This window comes from Equus quagga, chromosome 2 (genome assembly GCF_021613505.1).
Source record: "Equus quagga isolate Etosha38 chromosome 2, UCLA_HA_Equagga_1.0, whole genome shotgun sequence".
Classification (NCBI taxonomy): Eukaryota; Metazoa; Chordata; class Mammalia; order Perissodactyla; family Equidae; genus Equus; species Equus quagga.
In genome coordinates this window covers 97,142,745-97,163,516 of record NC_060268.1, presented here as the reverse complement: position 1 = coordinate 97,163,516, position 20,772 = coordinate 97,142,745, and the positions used below count along the sequence as shown (strand labels likewise).

General features: G+C 57.2%; 1 protein-coding gene across 1 annotated transcript in view; it reads right to left on the bottom strand.

Moving 5' to 3' along the window:
* Nucleotides 1-8,020, bottom strand: part of SH2D4B (SH2 domain containing 4B) — a 92,794-nt gene extending 84,774 nt beyond the window's left edge. The window contains exons 1-2 of the mRNA XM_046652788.1: nucleotides 7,837-8,020; nucleotides 7,077-7,172 (exon numbers count right to left, since the gene is read on the bottom strand). Of these exons, the coding sequence (XP_046508744.1) occupies nucleotides 7,077-7,172; nucleotides 7,837-8,020 (280 nt within the window). The remainder of the gene's footprint in view (nucleotides 1-7,076; nucleotides 7,173-7,836) is intronic.
* Between the last annotated feature and the right edge of the window lie 12,752 nt (nucleotides 8,021-20,772).

Below are 20,772 nucleotides of genomic sequence, written 5' to 3'. Positions count from 1 at the left end.
CTAGACTGAGACACGGAAAGTGTGGGCGTCACTTGGTGATAACGGATCTTGGAGGTGGAAGCCACATGGACTCAGATCCGGGATAGCGTTAGTGGGGCTGTGTTTGCCGTTCTTGGATTCTGGGAGGTACCCTGGAAGAATGCCCCTTTCCCCAGCACAGCTTTACCAAAATGTTGGGCACTCCAGCCAGGTGGAAGGAGTCTAGTGCGCAGACTCAGCATCTCTCGCAGGAGATGCACGCCGCACACAGGAGGTGCTCACTACAGGTAAGCAGATCGATCACAGACTGTGATGGTTCATTTTATGTGCCAACGTGGCCAGGCTACGGTGCCCCGCTGTTTGGTCAAACACTATTCTAGATGATGTGGGTGGGCCTCATCGAATCAGTTAAATGCCTTAGGAGCAAATAACTGAGATTTCCCCAGGAAAAAGGAATTCTGCCTCAAGACTGTAACATAGAAATCCTGCCTGAGTTTCCAGCATTCTGGCCTGCCCTACGGATCTCGAACCTGCCAGCCCCACAATCGTGTGACCCAATTCCTTAAAATAAATGGATAGATAGATAGATAGTTAGATAGATGACAGATAATAGAAAGATAGATGATAGATAGAGAGAGAGATGACAGATGATAAAATAGATAGATGACACGATAGATGATAGACAGGTAGATACTCCTAAGGGAAGGGCACTTCTGATGACATGGTCCCTTCCAGTGAATCCCGCAGGGAGGCGGCTGCCCTGACAGGTGACACGGGTGTGTCATGATGTGTGAACATAGGTGCCTTTTGTTCTAAGCTGTGAACTTTAACCTTCCAGAAAAACCAGAAAAGAACTCATTGTGAATGTGAGAAATGTGCTCATGGTAATGTTTACCAGGTACTTACAACAAAGGGGGCTTTACGAGACCATCCCACTTCATCTCCCCACAGATCTGGGACATAGGTCCTATCGTCAACATGCCCAGTTTACGTAAGAGGAAACTGAGGCTCAGGCAGGCTTGAGCAACTTGCTGCGGTCAAATTATAAGTGGAAAGTAGCTACCCTTAGTTAGGGAGTGGGCAGAGCCGAAACCCGAACGCAGACACCCTGACCACTGGGCAGACTGCCTCGGGCACAGGCGACGTGAAGGCCAGCAGTGTGGGCGAAAGGTCCCTCGTCAGTAAAGCCAGGTTCCTTTATGTTGCATTCAGAACTGTCTTTGCTGCGGGTCGGCAGCACAGACACGGGGTCAGGTGCACCAAACCATCCATCACTCCCTCCAGCCTTGGGCCTGCACAGTGGTCCCTAAGATCCAGGCCACGTCTCTCACGGAAGCCCTGCTCCCTTACGAGAAGAACAAGAGAGCAACCCCAGATCTTGCATGTGTGTTGGCCTCGGTGTGGTCATCCCTGGGAATCCACAGGCCCCCGCCTCTAAGGCCAGCTGCCCAAGAAATCTAGACCCCAAAGTCTGATGCAAAACCTGGGTCCCAACGGGAAAACCCTCAGAAGCTCTGCTAACGTTTACATGAGAAAAACCTGGAAAGCAGTAACGCCAGCCAGCCACCGCGAGAGTGAGCCAAGGGCCAGGCGGCTGCCCACACCTGTGCTTCAGCCCAGCTCCTCTGAGCTGGAGCTCAGCCGGCTGCTCGTGTTTCAGGGAGTCAGGAGATAACCAGCTGGTGGCCTTGCGAGGGCGGAAATGGCCCCTGCTGACCCCAGGCTGGAAGGGGGAGCTGGGAGGTGACAGAGGCGATCACCCCCGAGGCAAGGGGACAGAAGTCAGCCCCCCGCAGGCGGGCGGCTCAGCCCAGTATCCCCCCAGCCCTGCAGCAGGCAGGGGAGGTGCTTCCCCCCAGAGCCCAGCAAAGCTCCGTCAGTCCGTCTGTTCAAACAGTCCTGGGGCTTCTGGCAGCCGCTGGGAGAAGCAGACAGGAGACGGAGGTGAACTTCACTGGAACTCGAGTCTTCTGCTGGGCCACCGACCACTGACCGATGTGAGGCCATGGGCTCCGGCCTTCATCCCATGCCCCACCCCATGGGCCCAAGCTCTTCCAAAACCTGCAGAAACAATGGAAGAGGACGTGCTCTCTGTTCTCTTTGCATCCTCCCCTCCGCCGGCTGGCCATGCAGGAGAGCAAACAGCTCCCTTCCCAGGCCCTCACCACACCACCACCCTCGAACCTCTTTGACTCTTGGCATCTTGTTCAGTTCGCATCACTGTGGTTTACCATGAGGTTGAACACCGGTCCATGCAGTCACTGTGGCCTGAAATGTCACTGCTGTGAATGGCTTGTGCACGTCTTTGCCTCATGTTTCTACTGTTTGTCTTGCACGGGTTGGTTTGGAGAACGTTGTTATGTTCCGTGGACACTAAGCGTCTGCCTGTTATATGTTGCAAATATTTTTCTCTCTTTTATCTCATTGTGTTCTTTTTTTAAACTCAGTTTGGTATCTTTTATCACAGAGTTTTTTTAAGACAGTCATATTCATCTTTATCTTCTTTGTCATGTCTTATTTAAGAAAGCCTTACCCTCCCCATATTGTCCCATGTTTTCTTTCATTGCTTTTATAATTTTGTTTTGCTCTGTAACCGCCTGCAATATCTTGTTTCCACCGAGGGAGCTGCTGTGCAGAGGAGCATTGCATGCTGTGGGAAGAACAGGGAACCTGAGCCCGGCAGCCCAGACTCAGATTCAAGCCCCAGCGCCACGCGGCTCCTGGAGCAGGGTGCCTCCTTCCTGAGATTCAGTTTGCTCAGCTCCAATGGGGACAACAACTTACTTCATTGATCTGAAGACACATATTTTCACATTTCTGAAATCAGGATGTGTCTCACAAACCACAGCCTCCCATGTTTAATTTACAGCTTTCTTCCTAGTATATAAATAATAGCGTCTTTCAAGGGCCCGGCTCCCAGGTCCCTAAGCGGGTGAGATAAATAGGGGCACGTGAAGGGCCCAGGACGGGCCAGACACAGAGGAGGCGCTCCCTCTGGGTGGGTTCTCAGGCCTTGCCCTGCTGGCCACCTGACCCTTCTCAGCTTCCAGCACCCAGGCCCCCTCTCCAGGACACCCTCAGACTCCCCTAACAAAAGCCTTCAGCTGGACAAGGCCTCGCCTCAGTTCTCTCCTTCTAGATATAGAAAGCTGACAGTTAAGGGCGCCACATAAGGTTGATCTCCCCACAGCCAAGGAAACTGCCCGTCACCCCTGGGGACACCCAGGCTGCCAGGCACCAAGAGCCATCACGGCAGGCGCCCCACGTCCCCTCCCAGCAGCCTCTGCCGGGCAAGTCAGGGCCTTTCCAGCTCCTGAAGGTGCTGGAGTGGGAGAAGGGGAGCCGTGGACCCTCGGCCAGTTGGAGCCACCTCAGTCAGGAGCCCACCACTGGTCTCAGGGAGGCAGGGAGGAAAAGGGAGTGTGATGCGGGGCTGAAAGGAACCGGAGGCCCAAGGCAGGTGCCACGCAGGAACGTCGCACATGGCCTCCTTCACCCTCACAGCCCCCGGAGCCCCCCGCCCGTGACAGATGAAGGAACAGAGCTGCAGGAAGCAGGTGAGAGGGCTCCACCCACCAGCACTGCTGTCCACCTTTCTGTTCACCACATGGAGCCAGGACGTAGGGCTGGGAAGCCAGAAAGTGGGGGCCCATCAGGGTCAAGTCCACAAACCTGGGGGGAGCACCTGCTGCGAGGAAGGCTCACACTGGGTCTCACAATCTAGGCGGGTGGAGCAGAAGGACATGACCCCCAGCCCCTCTCTCCGTGCCCCAAACTACTGGGAGAACCCACACTATTCATATACACACACAGAGCTCTCAGAGACCCTAGATTCTTTGTTCCACCGCCTTGCCCAGGAGGGGCCCCACACCAGCCACACAATCACAACCGGGGCAGTCCCAGGCCGTGCACTGTGTCTCCACAGCGGGGCTGGTGTTCAAGGCCAGGACATCTACGCTGTGAAAGGGAACATGATGAGGCTGACGGCTCAGGACCAGCAAGCGAGGCTGCCGTGGTTACTGGATGGTCGAGAAAGACCACATCCCATGGCTTCCATGAGGGCATGGACCAGGCCCACCTGGGGCCGATAGGCAGCAGCAGCGGCTTGATGCTGAGACACAGAGAGGATGCTAAGGAGGGTGTCTCCCCCCACCTCTGAGTCAGGACTGCGGCTGGGAGCTGCCAGGCGGAGCCTGCAGGGAAAGGCAGGCCTAGGATGGCAGCCGCCTCCTGATCCTAGCTGTGGGGAACGGAGGCAGCAGGGACTGGAGCCCAGCAGGACCCCACAGGCTGGAACAGGGGGCAGACCAGGGAGCCAGCGCTGGAGGCGTGCGGGGGTTCTGACCCGGGGCTGGCTGTGTGGGTGAGAGACAGAGAGGAGAGGAAGCCCCCCTCCCCGAGTGTGCAGGCTTGGTTCACAGCGTGGCTGGTGTCGGCCACATGAAAGGAGAAAGCGTGAAGGAGGGTGGGGAAAGATGTCTGGTCTCCAAGCAAAGGATGTCCAGGCACATAAGGAGGTGGTCACAGAGGAACTGGTTCGACACTGATGGAAACTGTCAGTCACGGCAGAACGGACAGGTCCAGGTGAGGAGGCCTCCCGGCTCACAGCAGCAGTGCGAACACACGTCACCTGCGTCCTGTGTCCCAGGCAACACCCAGCTCCGGGCCAAGAAACTGGGAGAGGAGCAAATGCAGAGGGTCCTGCGGGGCTGTGAAGGCTGTGACTCCTAACACGGGCGTGCGATCTCGTGGGGGCAAAAGGGCTGAGAGGGAAGAGATTGCAAAGGTCAGAACGACACTGGAGGGCTCGGCTCCAGTCTAGCAGGAACAGGACACTGTAACGCTCCTCCCCGGGGTCTCAAGGGAGGAGCGCAAATTCCCGCCAAACGTCCGATTTTGCCAGAAATGCGGCAAAACAGCAAATGCTACGGGAGATGAGAAAACATCCCCAGCAGAAGGTCTGCCTCTTCCCCATCAGAGCAGAGCATCCTCCCCAAAGCATAACGTGAAAACAGAGACAGGCCCACACCTTCAGGGCAGCAACGTGCGCCAGCTGTGACCACCATCTCACCCCCACCTGTTTCTGTGTGGACCCCAGCTGTGTGTCCCAGCAGCAACAAAGCCCCGAGCTGTGTAAACTAGAACAATCCGTGTCACCACTGTTTCCTCCTACCCTCTCAGGCACAAGTGGAGAGAAGGGACACTCTTGGGGACAGGGTGCCCCCTGCCCTGCCCGTCCTCCAGGCCTGAGCCCTAGGCCCACTGGGAGCCGGGAAATGTGCCCAGGAAAGAGAGGGTGGCAGGAGGCCACAGAGGACGAGCAGGATGGGGGGTGGGCAGGAGGAGGCCAAGCAGCATTCTGGCCGACCAGGCCCGAGTCAGCTGGGCTCAGGGATGCAAGGGGCTGGTACACAGCTCAACGGGCCACACAGATGCTTCCTCCTGGACAAGCTGCAGGGGGTAGTGGGGGTGCAAAATTGGGAAGGGGGCGCCTGCGAAAGTAAGGAAGAGAAGAGGCCCAGCCACTGGAGCCCGTCCCCACACACTCCTGCCCGAGCCTCAAGCAGCCGCTCTGCTCCGGGCCTGGCCCCTGGCGCTCCACCTGGCTGTGTCCCCCTGAGCTGCTCAGCTCACCAAAGGCAGCATTGAGTGACATCGAACAAGGGGACAAAGGAATGAATGAATGAACAATGAACGCGTGCACAGATCATCCGTTGAATGAAGTCCGAGCTCAGAAGGGAACGAATGGAGAAACATCAGTCACGGGACCCAAGGTCAAAGTCACGGGACGCACATGCCGACTCCATTTCTGGGCATCCAGGTGACTTTGGATGGATTGTGTCACTTCTGCAAGCCGTGGCTTCCTCGTCTGAAATGGGTCACAAGGCTACGGGGGCATCCAGTGAGGGCAGGCCCCTGGTAAGCGTAAAGCCCACAGACCAGGTCAGGGCGGTGGCATCATGATCCTAGGATGGGGGGCAGGCACTGTGTGTCCCGGACCTGCAGCTGAAGGCTCCCCGGGGTCTCCCCAGACAGCTCCAGGGACAGGACTGAAGCAAAGGGCTGAGGTCTGGCAGGATCCCACCCTGGAATCCACACATCCCTCACTGTGTTTCCTCCTCTTTTCCATTCTTTATAAATCAGAAAACTAATTACCCAGAAAAGAGTCTTCTGCACCAGAAACCCAAACGAGTTTAATGCATAATTTATACACGAATGTAGATGTCAACGTGTGACAAATGGCCGTAAAAATATTTTTGCAGTTAAATTTCGAGGCATCTGTCTTCCTCCCAGAAGAGCCACTGGACAGACGACGGGAGGCCCCGGGGCCCAGGCCGGGTGGGGCTGGAGAGGCAACCTGTCATGTTCACCAGCTAGCGCTGCAGCCGCCAGCACAGCCCCGCCCGGAAGGCCCCCGCCTCAGCACCAGCCACACGCCGCCAAGGCAGAGCTCTCCCTCCTTGGGGTCCTGCTGTCTCTTTTTCAAAACAGGGATTTAACAGTATGTGCCAACTCTGTGCCAGACCCAAAGATGGAAGACAGATGGAGGACGGTCTCACACTCCAGTGGCTTTGAGTCCCCTGGGAGAGCTAGGCAAGCAGGTGACGAACGACAATGACAGCATGGCGTGTGGTAGGGCACGGCGGGTCCTACATGCCAAGCAGCCGCAGAGAAGCAAGGACTTCCCCGTGCTGGGAACATCCCCGAATACTCCGGGGGGCAAGGGCTGGTCGTGGAGGAGCTGGTCAGGGGATGGACGCAGGCGCACCTTCACAGCAGGAAGAACTATACACGCAAAGGCAGGGGCTGGCGCAACCACGGATGGGTGAGCGCAGCCTGTGGCACATGGCAGGGGCTGTCCCTCAGGGAGCCTGGCGTGGAGAGCCCGAGCCAGGTCACCGAGGGGCCTGGATGCTCAGGCCAGAAACAGGACTTTGTCCTGGATTGAAAACTGCAAACAGACCAGGTCTATACTTTGCTCTGGTGAACGGTATGGAGGCCATGAGGAGCGCTGCTGCGGGGAGTGAAAGAGAGAGATGAAAGGGCTTTGCAACCCAGAAGGTGTGGCATCCACATAAAGCACCCACCCCCGCTACCAGCAGGGTCTTGAGTCGGGTACCAGGTCACCACAGCCTGACCACTCAGCTGCGCCTTTACCCGCAGATGCACCAGGCCCTGGGCGTGACCGGCACCTGACCGCACATGACCCACCGGAAACATGGCTTGGGGCCCTTGCTTCTTGTCTGCAGTTGCTGCTGCCATTTGGGGCTGGTCACTCATTGAGCAGGACGTCCCTTGACACCCTCTCTCCGCATGCCCAGTGGGGCTCCAGGCACAACCCAAAGCAACCTCTCACAGCCTCGTACACGGGGAGAGGGGGGACAGGGCATTGGGCACTGGGCTGGCTAGCTGAGGTCCACTGGGCCGCACACACAAGGGAGGCAGGAATAGCACATCTTGTTGCACCCCGTCCCTCTGTCCCAGGACCACGGATGAGGGTCAAGAATACGCCCACTCCCTCCCCAGGCCACCACCAACTGTGTCTGAGCACAATCTGAGACCCCAAATGTATCTTCCCAGAACTTGGACCTCCCACAACAAGACAAAGCAAGTCCCCCTTCCCCAACCCCATCGGGGTCCCTGGGTAGTCCCCTCTGCAGCCTTGGAACCCTACAGACCGGGTCAAAAGTCAGAGGCCAGGACTAACGGGACCGGACGTCCACAGAACAAGGGTTTAACGCCGCCAGCCCTCATCACACCAGTGCCCATGTGACCGGACAACAGAGCCCGGCATCAATAATTCTTCCACCTCCTGGGACGCCAGGGGTCAGCCCCTCGGTGACCCCAGCCACCTACCTCGCTTGACCGTCGGGGGCCTGAGGCCCTCGGCCTGGGCCAGGGCCTCCCAAGCCTCGCGTTCCCTCCAGCGCCTCAGCTGCTCCTCCCGCATTTTGTAGAAGAGGATGTGCTTCTGCACATCGCTGAGCTCGGCGAGGAGCTCGGGGTCGATGTACATGTCGTGCAGGATCTGCTGCAGCATGACGCCGCCCGGGACGCACACACCGGGAGGGCCGGGCTGGGTAGGACTCTCACCCCCAGGTCCTCACGCCCAGAGCCCCTTCTGGGTGCAGCATCCTCCGTCACTCGGCCTCACTCCCAGCCAGCAACAAATTCCTCTCCTCTGCCCAGGACGGCAACGGAGGCCAGGCTGCAGGAAACGGGAGGCAGCCAGACCCCACAAGGGGAGCAGGCACCACAAGCAACCTAGTCTTTGTGTTGGGTCACCAAGCTGCGCATCCCAGCAGCGCCAGCGTCTTGGCCTCCCCCTCAGTTCCAGGACAACGGGGAGGGTCAGAGCCTCCAGCTTCGCAGGGCGATGCCCGGGCCCAGCCCTGCCTGGGCTGGCAGGTGTCGAGTGATCTGTCAGTGGAAGGTAACGATGACACCAGTTGTATCAATGACAGTGCCCGGGCCAGCCAGGAACCGATCTCTCCCCGGCAGGTAAGAGGAGGAGGAACGGGCAGCCTCGCCTGCTGATTCCACATCCTTTGAGCCAATTTCGAACAGGCCAGAGGAGCCAGCCAGGAGCGGCTCGGCTCTCAGCCCCTCTCGGTCCCTGCTCCACCTCGCCAAGCTTATTCTTTTCCAGGACGTCTGGCACCCTCAGGTAAAACTTTTAAAACTCTGCCTGGGGAGAGGAAAGACCTTTCCTTTCCTTCTGACTGTGTTATAGCCAAACAGAAAACCAAGTGGAACCAGGAGGGACCCTGAAGGGGCTTCATCACAGAATTCGAAGACACGAGGGAGGGGGGCGTCCTCTCCCGTTTCTGGAAGGAGGTTCGAAAGCTCTGCAGGGGCTGACACGTCAACCCTCCGGGGCTCAGCGCTGGCTGCTGATGGTTTTCTTGTTTGTTGCGTGTGTCTGCAGATCATGAGAAAGAGTGAAACCGAGTCTTCTCTGTGCCCTGAATCTGCCGTGCTCTGGACAGAGCCGTGTTCTTTTAGGGTGGGTGGGAGCCGCTGTCGCTGGGACCAAAGCTTGGTCGATGTGTGCTCAGAGCTACTCACTGCTGCCCTTGTACTCGGACAAGGATGTCGGGGTCCAGAGGAGGTAAGTGACCAGCCTATGCTACCCACTAGACAAGCTGTTGCATTGGGGCCCTACTCCATTTCCAAACTACATCCCCTGGCAACTGAATCTTGCGACGGTTGGAAAACCTACCGACCGGGAGAAAACAAACGCGTTTGGCTGTGTGGCCTGGCGGGACTGGTGATCCGCGAGTCCCCTCCCCGGCCATGAGACCAAAGGTGGGTCAGGCGCCTATGGCGGGTGGCCGCAGGGGTGGGCGGGCCCTACTCTCCCTCTGCAAGTTCACACAACAGGAGCACCATCGGGTGGGTCCAGGTGAGCTCTAAGCCTGCAGGGTCAAAAAGAAGTGTGGGGGCCAGGCTGCCCCTCCCCAAGTCTAGCTGGCTTGTCCCAGCGCCACCCAGACCTTGGGGCCTCAGCACCGAAGCCCCGCTGGCACTGGGACCTGCACGCCCCCCGGCCTGGGCCATCCTGCTCCGCCCGCGTAGCGACCCCTGCTCGGCGCCCCCCACCCCGGGGTTCTTAGACCCGGGCTGCCCTGCCTCATACTTCCCGGGGCCCAGACCCAACAGCGAGAGGGGGCGGCTGGAGCGGGCATGAGGCCGGGTCCCCGCGGGGTGGTGACACCGACGGGGGTAGGGAGGCAGGCAGGAGCGACCCGGCCAGCGCCCCACTCTGTGCCACGGAGGTGGGTGGGGTGCTTCCGGGAGCCCGGCGCAGCAGGCAGGGAGTGGTCAGGGATCTGAGCCAGGGGGTGCAGCCTGGCTGGGGCAGGGACTCGTGTCCCTCCTACCAGCCACCCGCCAGTCCACCTCCCTCCGCCGGGTCCACACTCCGGTCCACCTCCCTCCCTCTGCCCGGGGGTGCCCCTGGCAGTGTCTGGGCTCTGTGGGGACCAGGGACGCATGGGACCCAGGCGGAGGGGACACGAGCCCTTCAATGGCCGGGCCCCCAGCGTGACAAAAGAACCCGGCGGTGCTGCCGACTAGAAACGAGTGAGCCCCGGATTCAGACACGGTTTTCTGCCTCCTTTGCGCTGGTTTGGTCTTGTTTTCTGTCCCCGGCCGGCGAGATGCATTTAATTCTGCATTAACTGCACATTGACGCGCTCCTCCTGGGCCAGAGGCGATGCCTGCAGCCTCGGACAAGGGGCTGGAGACCACTTGGACGGCCTCCGTGGGGCGCGGCAGCCAGGACAGGACGCGACACTTGTCACAGAGAATGGGGTCCACCTGCCTGCCATGCAGCAAAGATGTCCACTGGCAGGGAAAATGAAAGGGCCGCAAGCGGAGTTGTGTGCATAGTGTAATCCGTTTTTTAAACTCGATATGTCTCATCACTTTTATGTAGACAAAGGGAAAAAATGGAAGAACACACGCGGTTTCTTGCGTCCTTCTTGGAAGGGGGAGAGAGACCACTTTTAAAAACGTGGTATCATTTTATACGAGTAAGGTATACCTACATAATCCATAGCACTGAAATAAAATGTATTTCAAAAGTCCTAAAATGAGAATGGAGGTCAGTGCTGGTGGGGCAGAGACTGGCATGCACAGCCCTGTCCACATCACCCCCACCCTCACCTCCAGGGAGGGAAGTGCAGGCAAGGCCACCCCTTCCTGGCCTGGAAGGTTGTGACGTTGGGAAGGATGAATCGTCCCTATCTCCCTATCCCCCGAGGCCCCTGGGCGGGGGAGGGGCCCCACCCCCGCCCCCCCAAAGCCCCTCTCTGCTCTCCCTCCATCCAGGCTCCACCCTGCTGGCTTCCTGCAGTTCTGCAGACACCAGGCAAGCTCCCTCCCCAGGGCCTCACAGGCTGTCCCCTCCGCCTGGAACCCATGTGACTCAATCACCTCCTTCATGTCTTTGCTCAAATTTTAACTCCTCTGAGCTCCTGGTCCTCCCTTATTCTGCTGGATTTTCCCTTCTCGTTTACTTTGTAAAGTATCATTTTACTTGCTTGTTTGTGCTTTGTCTCTCTCCCTACAAGATAACAAGCATGAGGGCCGGTGCCTCCCTAGTGTCCCTGGGGCCTAGAACACTGCCTGGCATGCAGAGATGCTGGACAATAGCTGTTGGAGAAGAGGAAGAATGAAGGAACTCTCCAAGTGGAGTTGGCCAGAGCCGTGCGATGCTGGGGAGGCGTCCAGAACAGGACTCTGGAGAGAGGCTGCTGGACGCTGGAACCTGAGAGGCGTGGGCAGGTGGACTCAGTCTGGGGGCATCAGGTGACTGAGGGCCCTGCCACAGAATGCCGGCCCTGCTGGCCCCCCAGGCCCCGACTGCAGGGCTCCCTCAAAGGCAAGGCCAAGCGGTGGCCAGGGAACCCCGCATCTCGGCCGTGAGCACCATGGGCGCGGCCACCACACAAGGATGGGCCACAGGAGGGCTCTCCCACCTCCACTGGCACAGTCACCTGGGGCAGCAGCTCCCACAGCACCTTCAGGGGCTCCCCGGGGCTCAGCTTTGCAATCCAAGGGCTCAGTGAAAGTCTAGCGTCATTTCTGCCTTGTCAGCAGCTAAGCTCCGCTGAAAAATCACGGCCATAACAATCAATGTGTCCCTTAGGAATGCAACCGCGACTCAGAAAACACAACGTGAAGAAGATCCTGTTCACAAGAGGAACCAGATAGGAAATCCCGGGAACGACTTGAACAACATGGGGTTCTGTATGAAGAAAAGCAAGAACCCTCACTGAGACACACCCAGGCTTTAAGCCGGTGCAGGAACACGGCACGTTCACACTGAGAAGGACCCGGTACCGTGAAGTGTTCAGTTCTCGTCTGTGTCAGTCGGCCCTCAGATGGCTCCCGACCGTCCCCACCTCCTGGTGTTCATCACTTGTGTGGCCCCGCACACGTGTCAGGGTTGAGCCAGAAGGGATGGCCTGTCACTTTAGAGATCACTAGAGAGACATTTCACCTTCCCTCCCCGGTCCTCGCTCTTTCGCATCCCTGACTCTGGGGAAACCACGTCGTGAGCCCCACACGGGAGGAACTGGAGCTTCCTAACAGCGGCTGTGAGTGCAGCAGAGGATCTGGACAGGGGAGACGGCAGCCCTGTCAGTGTTCCACTGCAGCCTCCCGAGGGAGCCGGAGGCACCCAGCAAAGCCGATCCGAGACCCTGACCCGCAGAAGGGGTGGGAGGTGTGTGTATAGACGTGCTGTTTAAAACTACCAAACGTCAGGGCAACCTGTTATGCAGCGATACGTAACTAATACGATCTCCAATTAATTTATACATTTAATACAATTTCAAGCCAAACCTGAAAATTAACTGGGAAGTGGGGAGAGGATTGACGAGATGATTCCCGATTAGCCAAAAAAACGAAAGATGTGACCAGCCTAGAAAATAATGAGGAATACTGAATTCTAGATTGCCCGTAGTTCACACTTATGAAATCAAAGATTTCAGTCCTGACACGAGAACAAGCAGACAGAAGTGAGAAAGCCTAGACACAGCTCCAAATACGTATGTAATTATTTAGTGGATGATAAAAACGGCAGTTAATAACAGAGGGGAAAGGATGGATATTCGTCCAGTAATCAGAGTGGGAATAAATAGCCAGATCCTCACCTGTGACCTGTGACCCAGCCAGGGCGTCCCTCGGTGGTCTTGACCTCTGGGGCTTCTGTGGCACAGCCAAGAATAACTAGTGCAGCATTAGTCATCATAGTGCGAATTTCGAAACACCTGATGGATTCAGTAATGGGGTTTAGCGGAATAAATCGTGGCACATCACTAGGATAAAATGCTATATGACTGTTAGAATTGACATTGAGAAGGGTATTTGCTGGCATGAAAGGGTCCTCATGACGTATTGCTAAGGGGGAAGCAGGTTGTAAAATCTTATGTGTAGGACGGTCCCAGTTTTACGTATCAGGAAAAAGAATATTTTAACCCCCGCTGCCTTCTAAGGAGAGTCAGCAGGTGCTATTGGAAGGAAGGGCCGTGTCTGGAAACCTTGCTAGGTTTGCAGGTGCACATTTGGGAGGCCAAGCGGGGGTGAGCTGGGGTGCTCCACATACACAGGGCTGGAAATCGGGGTTCCTGAGCAGCAGAGCTGGCAGGGGAAGGAGAGAGGCAGACGAGGCTGTGGACCACCCTGCCCCAAATCTTCATCAAAACGATTTAACTCGCAAAATGTTTGCTGTGAGTAGATTTTTTATTTAGAAAAAAAGAAGTGAAGTTCATCCAATTCTGCCAGGACAGAGGAGGGACAAAACAGAGACAGCCAGGGGGGCATAGGAGTCAGAGGCATGGGCTGCTGGGAGCGCGTTGTTGTCCGTGCTCACAGCTGGACTCCTGGAGCCCTGTGGCCAGCAGAGCGAACCCTGCCTGGTCTTTTGTGCCGTCCTCTCCCCTTCCGGCGCTCTATCAGACAATGCCCCTGCTACTCACAAGGTTTTCATGGCCAATTTTTTCAGAAACGTGTAGCCAATTCCTTCTTCCTAGTCTGTCTTAGTCTGGAAGCTCTGCTGAAGGCTGTTGACCATGGGTCACCCTGCTGGTATTTGAAATCCCGGTGGCAGAGCTTTCAGCATCACAGCAACACGCGGCCGTGAAAGGATGACCTACAGACAGGGGGTGGTTCCCGGACCCGGAAACGAACCTGGGCCTTGGTGGTGACAGTGCCGGATCTTAACCACTAGACCACAGGAACAGGAGTCCCCAGAATTAGCAGAATTCACAGGGAGGACTTGGGGCTTTCCCCACCATGGAACTTGTGGGATCCTAGTACCTCTGAAGGGCAAGGATACCCACACTGACATTTGTACACAAAAACCCAACAGTATCATTTATGATCGCAGCCGCAGTGCCCAGGGCTGCAGCCAGCCAGGCCAGACCCATGGGCAGTGCTCCTCGTTTCCATGACTCATTTACTCCTGTATCCGGGCGAACATCCTCTTCTGTATTTGGGTGAGCATCCTCTTCTGCATACGGACGAGCCGTCTTCTTCTGCATCCAGGCAAGCATCCTCTTCTGTATCCAGGCAAGCCGTCCTCTTCTGTATCTGGGCAAGCATCCTCTTCTGTATATGGGTGAGCCATCCTCTTCTGTATCTGGGTGAGCATCCTCTTCTGCACACGGGTGATCACTCTCTTCTGTACATGGGCGAGCATTCTCTTCTGTATATGGGTGAGCTGTCCTCTTCTGTATCTGGGTGAGCATCCTCTTCTGCACATGGGCGATCATTCTTTTCTGTACACGGGCAAGCATCCTCTTCTGTACACGGGCGATCATCCTCTTCTGCACACGGGTGAGCATCCTCTTCTGTACACAGGCAAGCATCCTCTTCTGCACACGGGCGGTCATCCTCTTCTGCACACGGGAGAGCATCCTCTTCTGTACACAGGTGAGCATCCTCTTCTGTATACCATTGAGCTGCACAGGGCTTCTGTCAGCATTAAATGGATGCGGGAAGTTACGTGAGAGTCAGCCAGGCACATAGTAGGTGACCATGTGAGTCTGTTTCCCTGCTGCTTAATCTGGGACCTGGTTCCTCACTTGGTGAATCAAAATATTAGCTGGGGGTGGTGAGCTGTTGTAGCTAATTCTGTCTACGCAGCAAGCTCCCCCAGACTCCCATGGTTCAAAGTAAAGTACTGAGTCCTGGACCGGCATGTGACTCAGGCCCAGGATTGATAAACACACACTGGGTGAAGTGGGCTAATTTTCTGCTTTGGTTGCTAACTTGGTGGCTGGCGGCCCTGTTTCCCACTGGGAGAGGATCTGCCTGCCGTAGGAGGAACGAGGCCAACATGCAGTGAAGGGGAGGCTGCAATGGAGAGAGACGCCTTGTGCAGCGTGCAGTCTGTCCTAGCGCGCCAGGCCCGGTCCCTCTGTCTGTCTGTGAAGGTCCCCCGGCCCTCCCTGCCACAGGAGCCCGTCAGCCCCTTTTGCTGAACCTTGTGTGAGTTAAGGTCACTGCAGCCAGTGTGCCCTGACCACCCCCATGGCTTGGCTTGCTCTCCATTGGTCTTGCCAAGGCTGCTGCAGAGGGGGCCAGGATGGGGCACCAGGAAGCTGAGGGACCTGGGCGGAGCATCCCTCAGGCCCTTCCTGAAGGCCCGGTTCCCACGGGAAGTCCTCTCTGCCTGCAGCCACTCCACCCGCTTGCTGCCCAGCCCCTCTCCCTCCCTCCGGGAAGCCAGTGACACAGCAGAAAAAGAGGCGGTTTCTGGAGGAGGCGAGTCCAGGCTCCCAGGAGGTGCAGTCCTTCCTGCCTGCACATGGCTGGTGGGGCAGGAAGCTCCTGGGGGCGGAGGGCATGCTGAGCCAGCTGCCCTTCCCCACAGGACCAGCCTGCACTTGCCTGCCCCCGCCCCGACCTCTACCAGAGCCCCAGTCCTGCTAATCCGAAAGCACTCGACTCCCCCCAGCCCCTTGGACCGAGGCCCTCAGCACAGGTGTAACAGAGTGACCAAGTCTCAGCCCAGGAGGGCCGCTTACGAACTCCACGGGCAGGAGGCAACTCTGAGGCCCCTGACGGCACACAGGCTGAGGCTCCGCCAGGCGGCAGCCACCCACCGAGCCCCCCAGGCCTCCAGGCTCCTACCAAGGACCACACGGTCCACCAGCCCTGCCTGCTGCCCCTCCCAGCGGCAGACAAGTTGCATCCAAGACACAGGCCCGGCCCCAGCAGGCCCGGGAGCATCCTGACCGGGCGAGAGGAGCGCCCTTCCCTGCAGGCCGCCCTGGGCAGCCCCAGGCTACAGGGGAACCCCAGCTGTGCCCACGCCTCCTAGAGGACAAGGCTCACGCATCCGACATGCCCAGGTGTGGTGGCAGGCACTGGGCCCAGGGCTCTCCTCCATCTCACTTACTCCTACCAGACGTGAGGCGGGCAATTTACCATCCAGGGCGGTTCTGTTATCACGTCCCACAGCTGCTAATGCACACAGCATTGAAACCCAGGCCTTCTGAGCCCTGACAGAAAGGAGGGAAGAGCTCGCCAGCCAGGGTGGGGACTCCCACGCCCCGGTTTCTCAGTGCATCCATTACAGATTCTCTTTTTCATGGGAACCCCACTGCCCGCAGCTCCAGGAGCTGCTTTGACTCCACCGAGAGGAGATATAAACTCACTTCAAAATGGAGCTGTGCTGGTGTAGGGGAGGAAGGCACATCCTACACCCTCTGGGCCCTTCTGGCTGGGCTGCAGATTAAATTGACATGAGACAGAATAACAGGAGAAAACCAAACAAAGCTTTATAACATGTATGCATGGGAGACACTCAGGAAAACTGAGTAAGTAGCCCAAATGGCAGAGGCTCCCATCTTAAATACCATCTTCAGTTACAAAGGAGGATGTTGGGGCTGGTGATTTGGGGCTTCATAGGGGAGGAAGACAATTCACATGGAAATGGAAAAGCAAATGTTTGGTAAAAAGAACTTAGGTAAGATGGGCTCAGCAGGGACCCTCTGAGTCTACCAGATACCCAGAGTTATCTATGGTGATGGCCTGTCCTAGGATGGCCTTTATCTTCAATTTCTTTCAGGCAATAGGGAGAATCTTAAAGTTTCTTTCAGAGTCTTTTGTTCCTAAAAATAATGAAGGCAAGGCAAAGAGACACATGTTGGGGTGGCCAATTCTGATCCCCCACATTGGGAAAGAGATTCAAACGCACGCATTGCCAACAAGAGTCCCAGGCATCGTTCAGAAGAAAAGAAGGGAACGACACTGAAACCCATCCTGTTTCCCAGGCAGTGAGGCACTAAGATGAACTTTTAGTCCCTTTCAGACCAGGTGACTGACATCTTGTTGACCGCGGCGGAGCCGGATTCATGCTCAGAGCTCAGGTGAGACCCACACTCCTGGACTTGGCCGTGGGCGTGCTGGTGCCCTCAGCTGAGACGCAGGAAATAGGAGCAGCAGAGTGGGGTGTGGGAGGGACGTGGGGCTGGGGGAAGAGACGACAAATTCGGTTTTGAGTGTGGCAGTTGACGTGTCTGCAGGAGTGGACAGGGAGCTGGGCCTAAAGCAGCTTGGCCAACACCAGGCTCTCTGGTCGCAGACGCGGCCCAAGCCATCCATTTACTACTGAGAGAGCAGCCCGTGCCCCCAGACGCCTCCCAGGTGGCTGACCCTTCCCCAGGGCACCCGGGGGGTACCCTAACCCTCAGGCTACCCTTCCCACAGTGAGACTGGCTCCTCGGATTCCCTGCCTGGGCTCTACTTTAAAAAGCGAGCTCTGTCAAAGGGAGACCGAGTGGAAGGAAATGTGGAACAAGCAGAAAGATGTTGGTTGTCTCCACTGGAAAAGTGCACTGTGCAGCGCATATCTTTCCAGTCATCTGATCCTGGCTCCGGGTTTGCCGGGCCTGTCAGCTGCTTTACAACTCTGTACATCGCAGAGTTAACGCAAAATACTCCATCTGCAGACGCACAAACAGCATGCCCAAATGAGGCTCACCTGACCCCACTCGCCGGAAGAAAGTCTCAGCGTTCCTGTGCTCCCTGTGGATCGATGGCACCTTGTGACTTCTCCTTGGAACCAGTTGTTAGTTTTACCAGCTCCCTCGTTTGATCAGTAAGTGAATAAAATCTTGGACACGTGCATATGTAATATTTATCTGAGCGATGCTTTATTTTACTTTCTAACAAAGGGCACAGGAAGGATCACTGCCTCTCAGAAATGGGAAGACTCGCCAGGGTCCATGCAGCACAGAAACCGGCTCCAACCCCTCCATGTCACCCCCAACAGGAGGGAGGCGTCTAGTCTGGGTTTGCACACCTCCAGGGACGGGGTGCTCAGTCCATCCTAGAGGCCTCTCCAGTTCTTTCCGTATAGGACCACAGCTGTGCTGATTTTAAAAAACAGAACAAAACAAAACAGCAGATCTAAAGCCAAAAGGAAACACAACGGCGCCCCCTGCTGACAGATGGATGACGGTTCGGGCCCAAGGAATCAAATCATCAGTGCACGGCCTCAGCCCTGGGCTCCTCAGAGGCGCGTGGGGCTGAAATGCCGGAGGACACAGGTGGCAGTGCCACCAGGAGGCGAAGCACAGGGTGCATGACGGGCTCCCACTGCCTGAGGACAGAACTGTGATGGAGGCACCTGACCTGCTGCCTTTCCCAGCCCTGGGGACTCACAGGTTTTTAGACACAAAGGTTTTCTCCTGGGAGGGGGCCGGGCCAGCACAGTGGGGTCCGGGCACTGTCTTACACACGCCACGCCCCAGGGGCTCCAGTCCTGCTGAGCCTGCCCACCACAGACATGGAGTCCTCCCCGGGGCAGGCGAGAGGTGGATGGGCCCCCTCTGCAGACAGCCCGGACCCCTTGGCAGGCGAGGGCCAACCTGCTTGCTCCAGGGGCGAAGTCTCTGGTTGTATTGGTTTCTGGCAGGACCCACACTCCAGGTCCGAGGCAACCCCTCCCCACACCCCGGCCCTGTGATGCAGGAAGCAAAGACCTCAAGGAGCTCTGCTGAGGCTCCAAGACTTGAAGCCCATCCCACAAGGACAGGCGTGGATCCTTCCATGTCAGTCCAGGTGGAAGCTCACAGGTGGGGATGCCACCCCTGGAACCTCTCAGTGACCGAAGCAGCCGTAACTTGGGGGCCCGCTACTTCACCCGCCTCCCCTCATTCAGTCCTTGGAACCACCCCACATCGGGGGGTTATCCTCATTTTATAAAAAAGGCTCAGAGAAGTTAAGCAACTTGCCAGAGGCCACAGGGCTGGTGAGAAGCAGGTGACTGAGGACTCAGCACCTCTCAATTATCCCAAGCTCTCACATCAACACGCACTCACTCACTTGAGACTCTGAAATCTTGTGAAATAAAACCAGTGATCTCCACTTTACAGGTGAAGAAGCTGGGCACTAAGGCATTTTGGGTTTTGGGGGGTTTTTTTTGAGCCCGAGCTCAGACGCAGGCTCAGCACTGTTCCCATCCAAAGGGGCCTGCTGGCACTCGAGGAAACAGACAATCCCATGAGAGCCTCCCAGTGTCAACGCCTCTCCTCCCCTCCCCACTGCCCTGGCTCCACGTCCAGCTGTGCCTGTGTGCGCACCTGCCTCTCTGGGAGGGGGCTGCCTTCCTCCGGGAGCAGGACCCACCCGGCCGTCGGGGCAGCAATGGGCGGTGAGCTGTCCAAACCCCCAGGCCCCATCGCAGGGCACCAGGGCGTTCGCAGAGATGAGGCTGCGACGTGACATCACAACACCACATCCTGGAGCTCCAGACACCTGGCAGATGCCAGGCTGGTGTCTGCCCAGTCCTGGGCTCCCTCCCGGTGCAACCTCGGGGGTGGCACAGAATCTCAGCACGGGTCCTGACCTCCGCTGGAAGACACTGCCCAAATTCCTCCAGTCCCAGAGGACCAGCTACCTCTGAAGGCCAAGGCGGACAGCATGGGCCACCTTGCCCCTCTTGCACAGCCTCCCTGTGGAATCTGTGCTGTCATAGGCCAGAGGCTACTGGGGGGAGTCCTTGGAGAGACATCACTCCCTCCCAATCACCCTCCTCGGCCCAGAACCAGCCCTTCCATGGCGGATGCTCAGGGCACCCTCGCCACACATCAGCCATAGCCTGGCAGCGACAGGCTGGCCCTAGCCCTTACAAACACTTCTAGGAAGTAATTCCAACAACAAAACACCGCAGGGTCTTATAAGCCCTCGTAAGAGCAAAACACGGCACCGACTGACACGCCCACCCACAGACGTGGAATGTGGGTTGTTGGCGGCCTCCCTAATGCTCACGCCCTTCCATGGGGGCTGTTTCCCACCACTCGGTCTCAGTGGGACCGACAAGCACAGGAGGTCCTGGGGGGCCCTTCCCTCAATGGCTTCCCTGCCGTGCTGTCCCCATCACCAGGCTTGAGGTTTCCGGGTGGGGTCTTCCCTCCCTCCACCTCGGGGGATGGGGACTCTGGAAGGCAGAGCAGAGGGAGGTGAAGAAACCAGATCCTGCGGGCATCATGGAGCCACAAGAGTCAAACCAGCCCTGAAACTCACCCACCTCCGGACTTTCCAGTCCCAGGAGCCAAAACCCTCCCCTCGTGGTTTCAGCTAAATCGGGTTTCTGTTACCTGCGCCTGTAGACACACCCCGTGCAGAGCAATTTCCTTCACTGGGGCATGACCGTCGGAACGCACCGCAGGCGGTGATGCACTGGTGGAGAGAGACAGGCTTCTGAGACGGATTAAGTAGAATCAACTGTAGTGTAAAACATACTTCTCATTTGTGTGAAGAAGGCCTCTGAACATATGCAGGCCCTTCCGGACTGGAGCTCACTGGTGGCTGCCTCCGGGGACAAGACAGTGTCGTTTCACACTGTCCCATGTTTGGATTGCTTTACTCATACATTAAAAAAAAACTAGTTTCAAAGTGATTCAAGGTGGCAAAGCTACAGTCTCAGGTGATAATTTATTTTGGAAGTTATGAACTGTGTTCCCGAAAGCCCTGCTGGAACACAGGTGCGGAGCACAGGGGCAAAACTCAGAGCGGAACCACCCACCCGGACCTTGTAGGGAACGCTGACTGCCTCCTCCAAGGCCGGGTCTCTAATGCTGGTGCCTCGGTCAGAACAAGAGCCCCTTAAGGGGCCATGACCTTCCTTCCTCCCAAAGTTGTGCTGCAGCCTGGTTCTTCAGTGGCTGCTTCGGGTCTTCCTGAGGCACCCTGGAGACCCCAAAAGCGATGAGAGAATGAACAGACCTTTACTGAAGCCTTTGAGGGGGAAAAGCCAGGTGGGGCTGA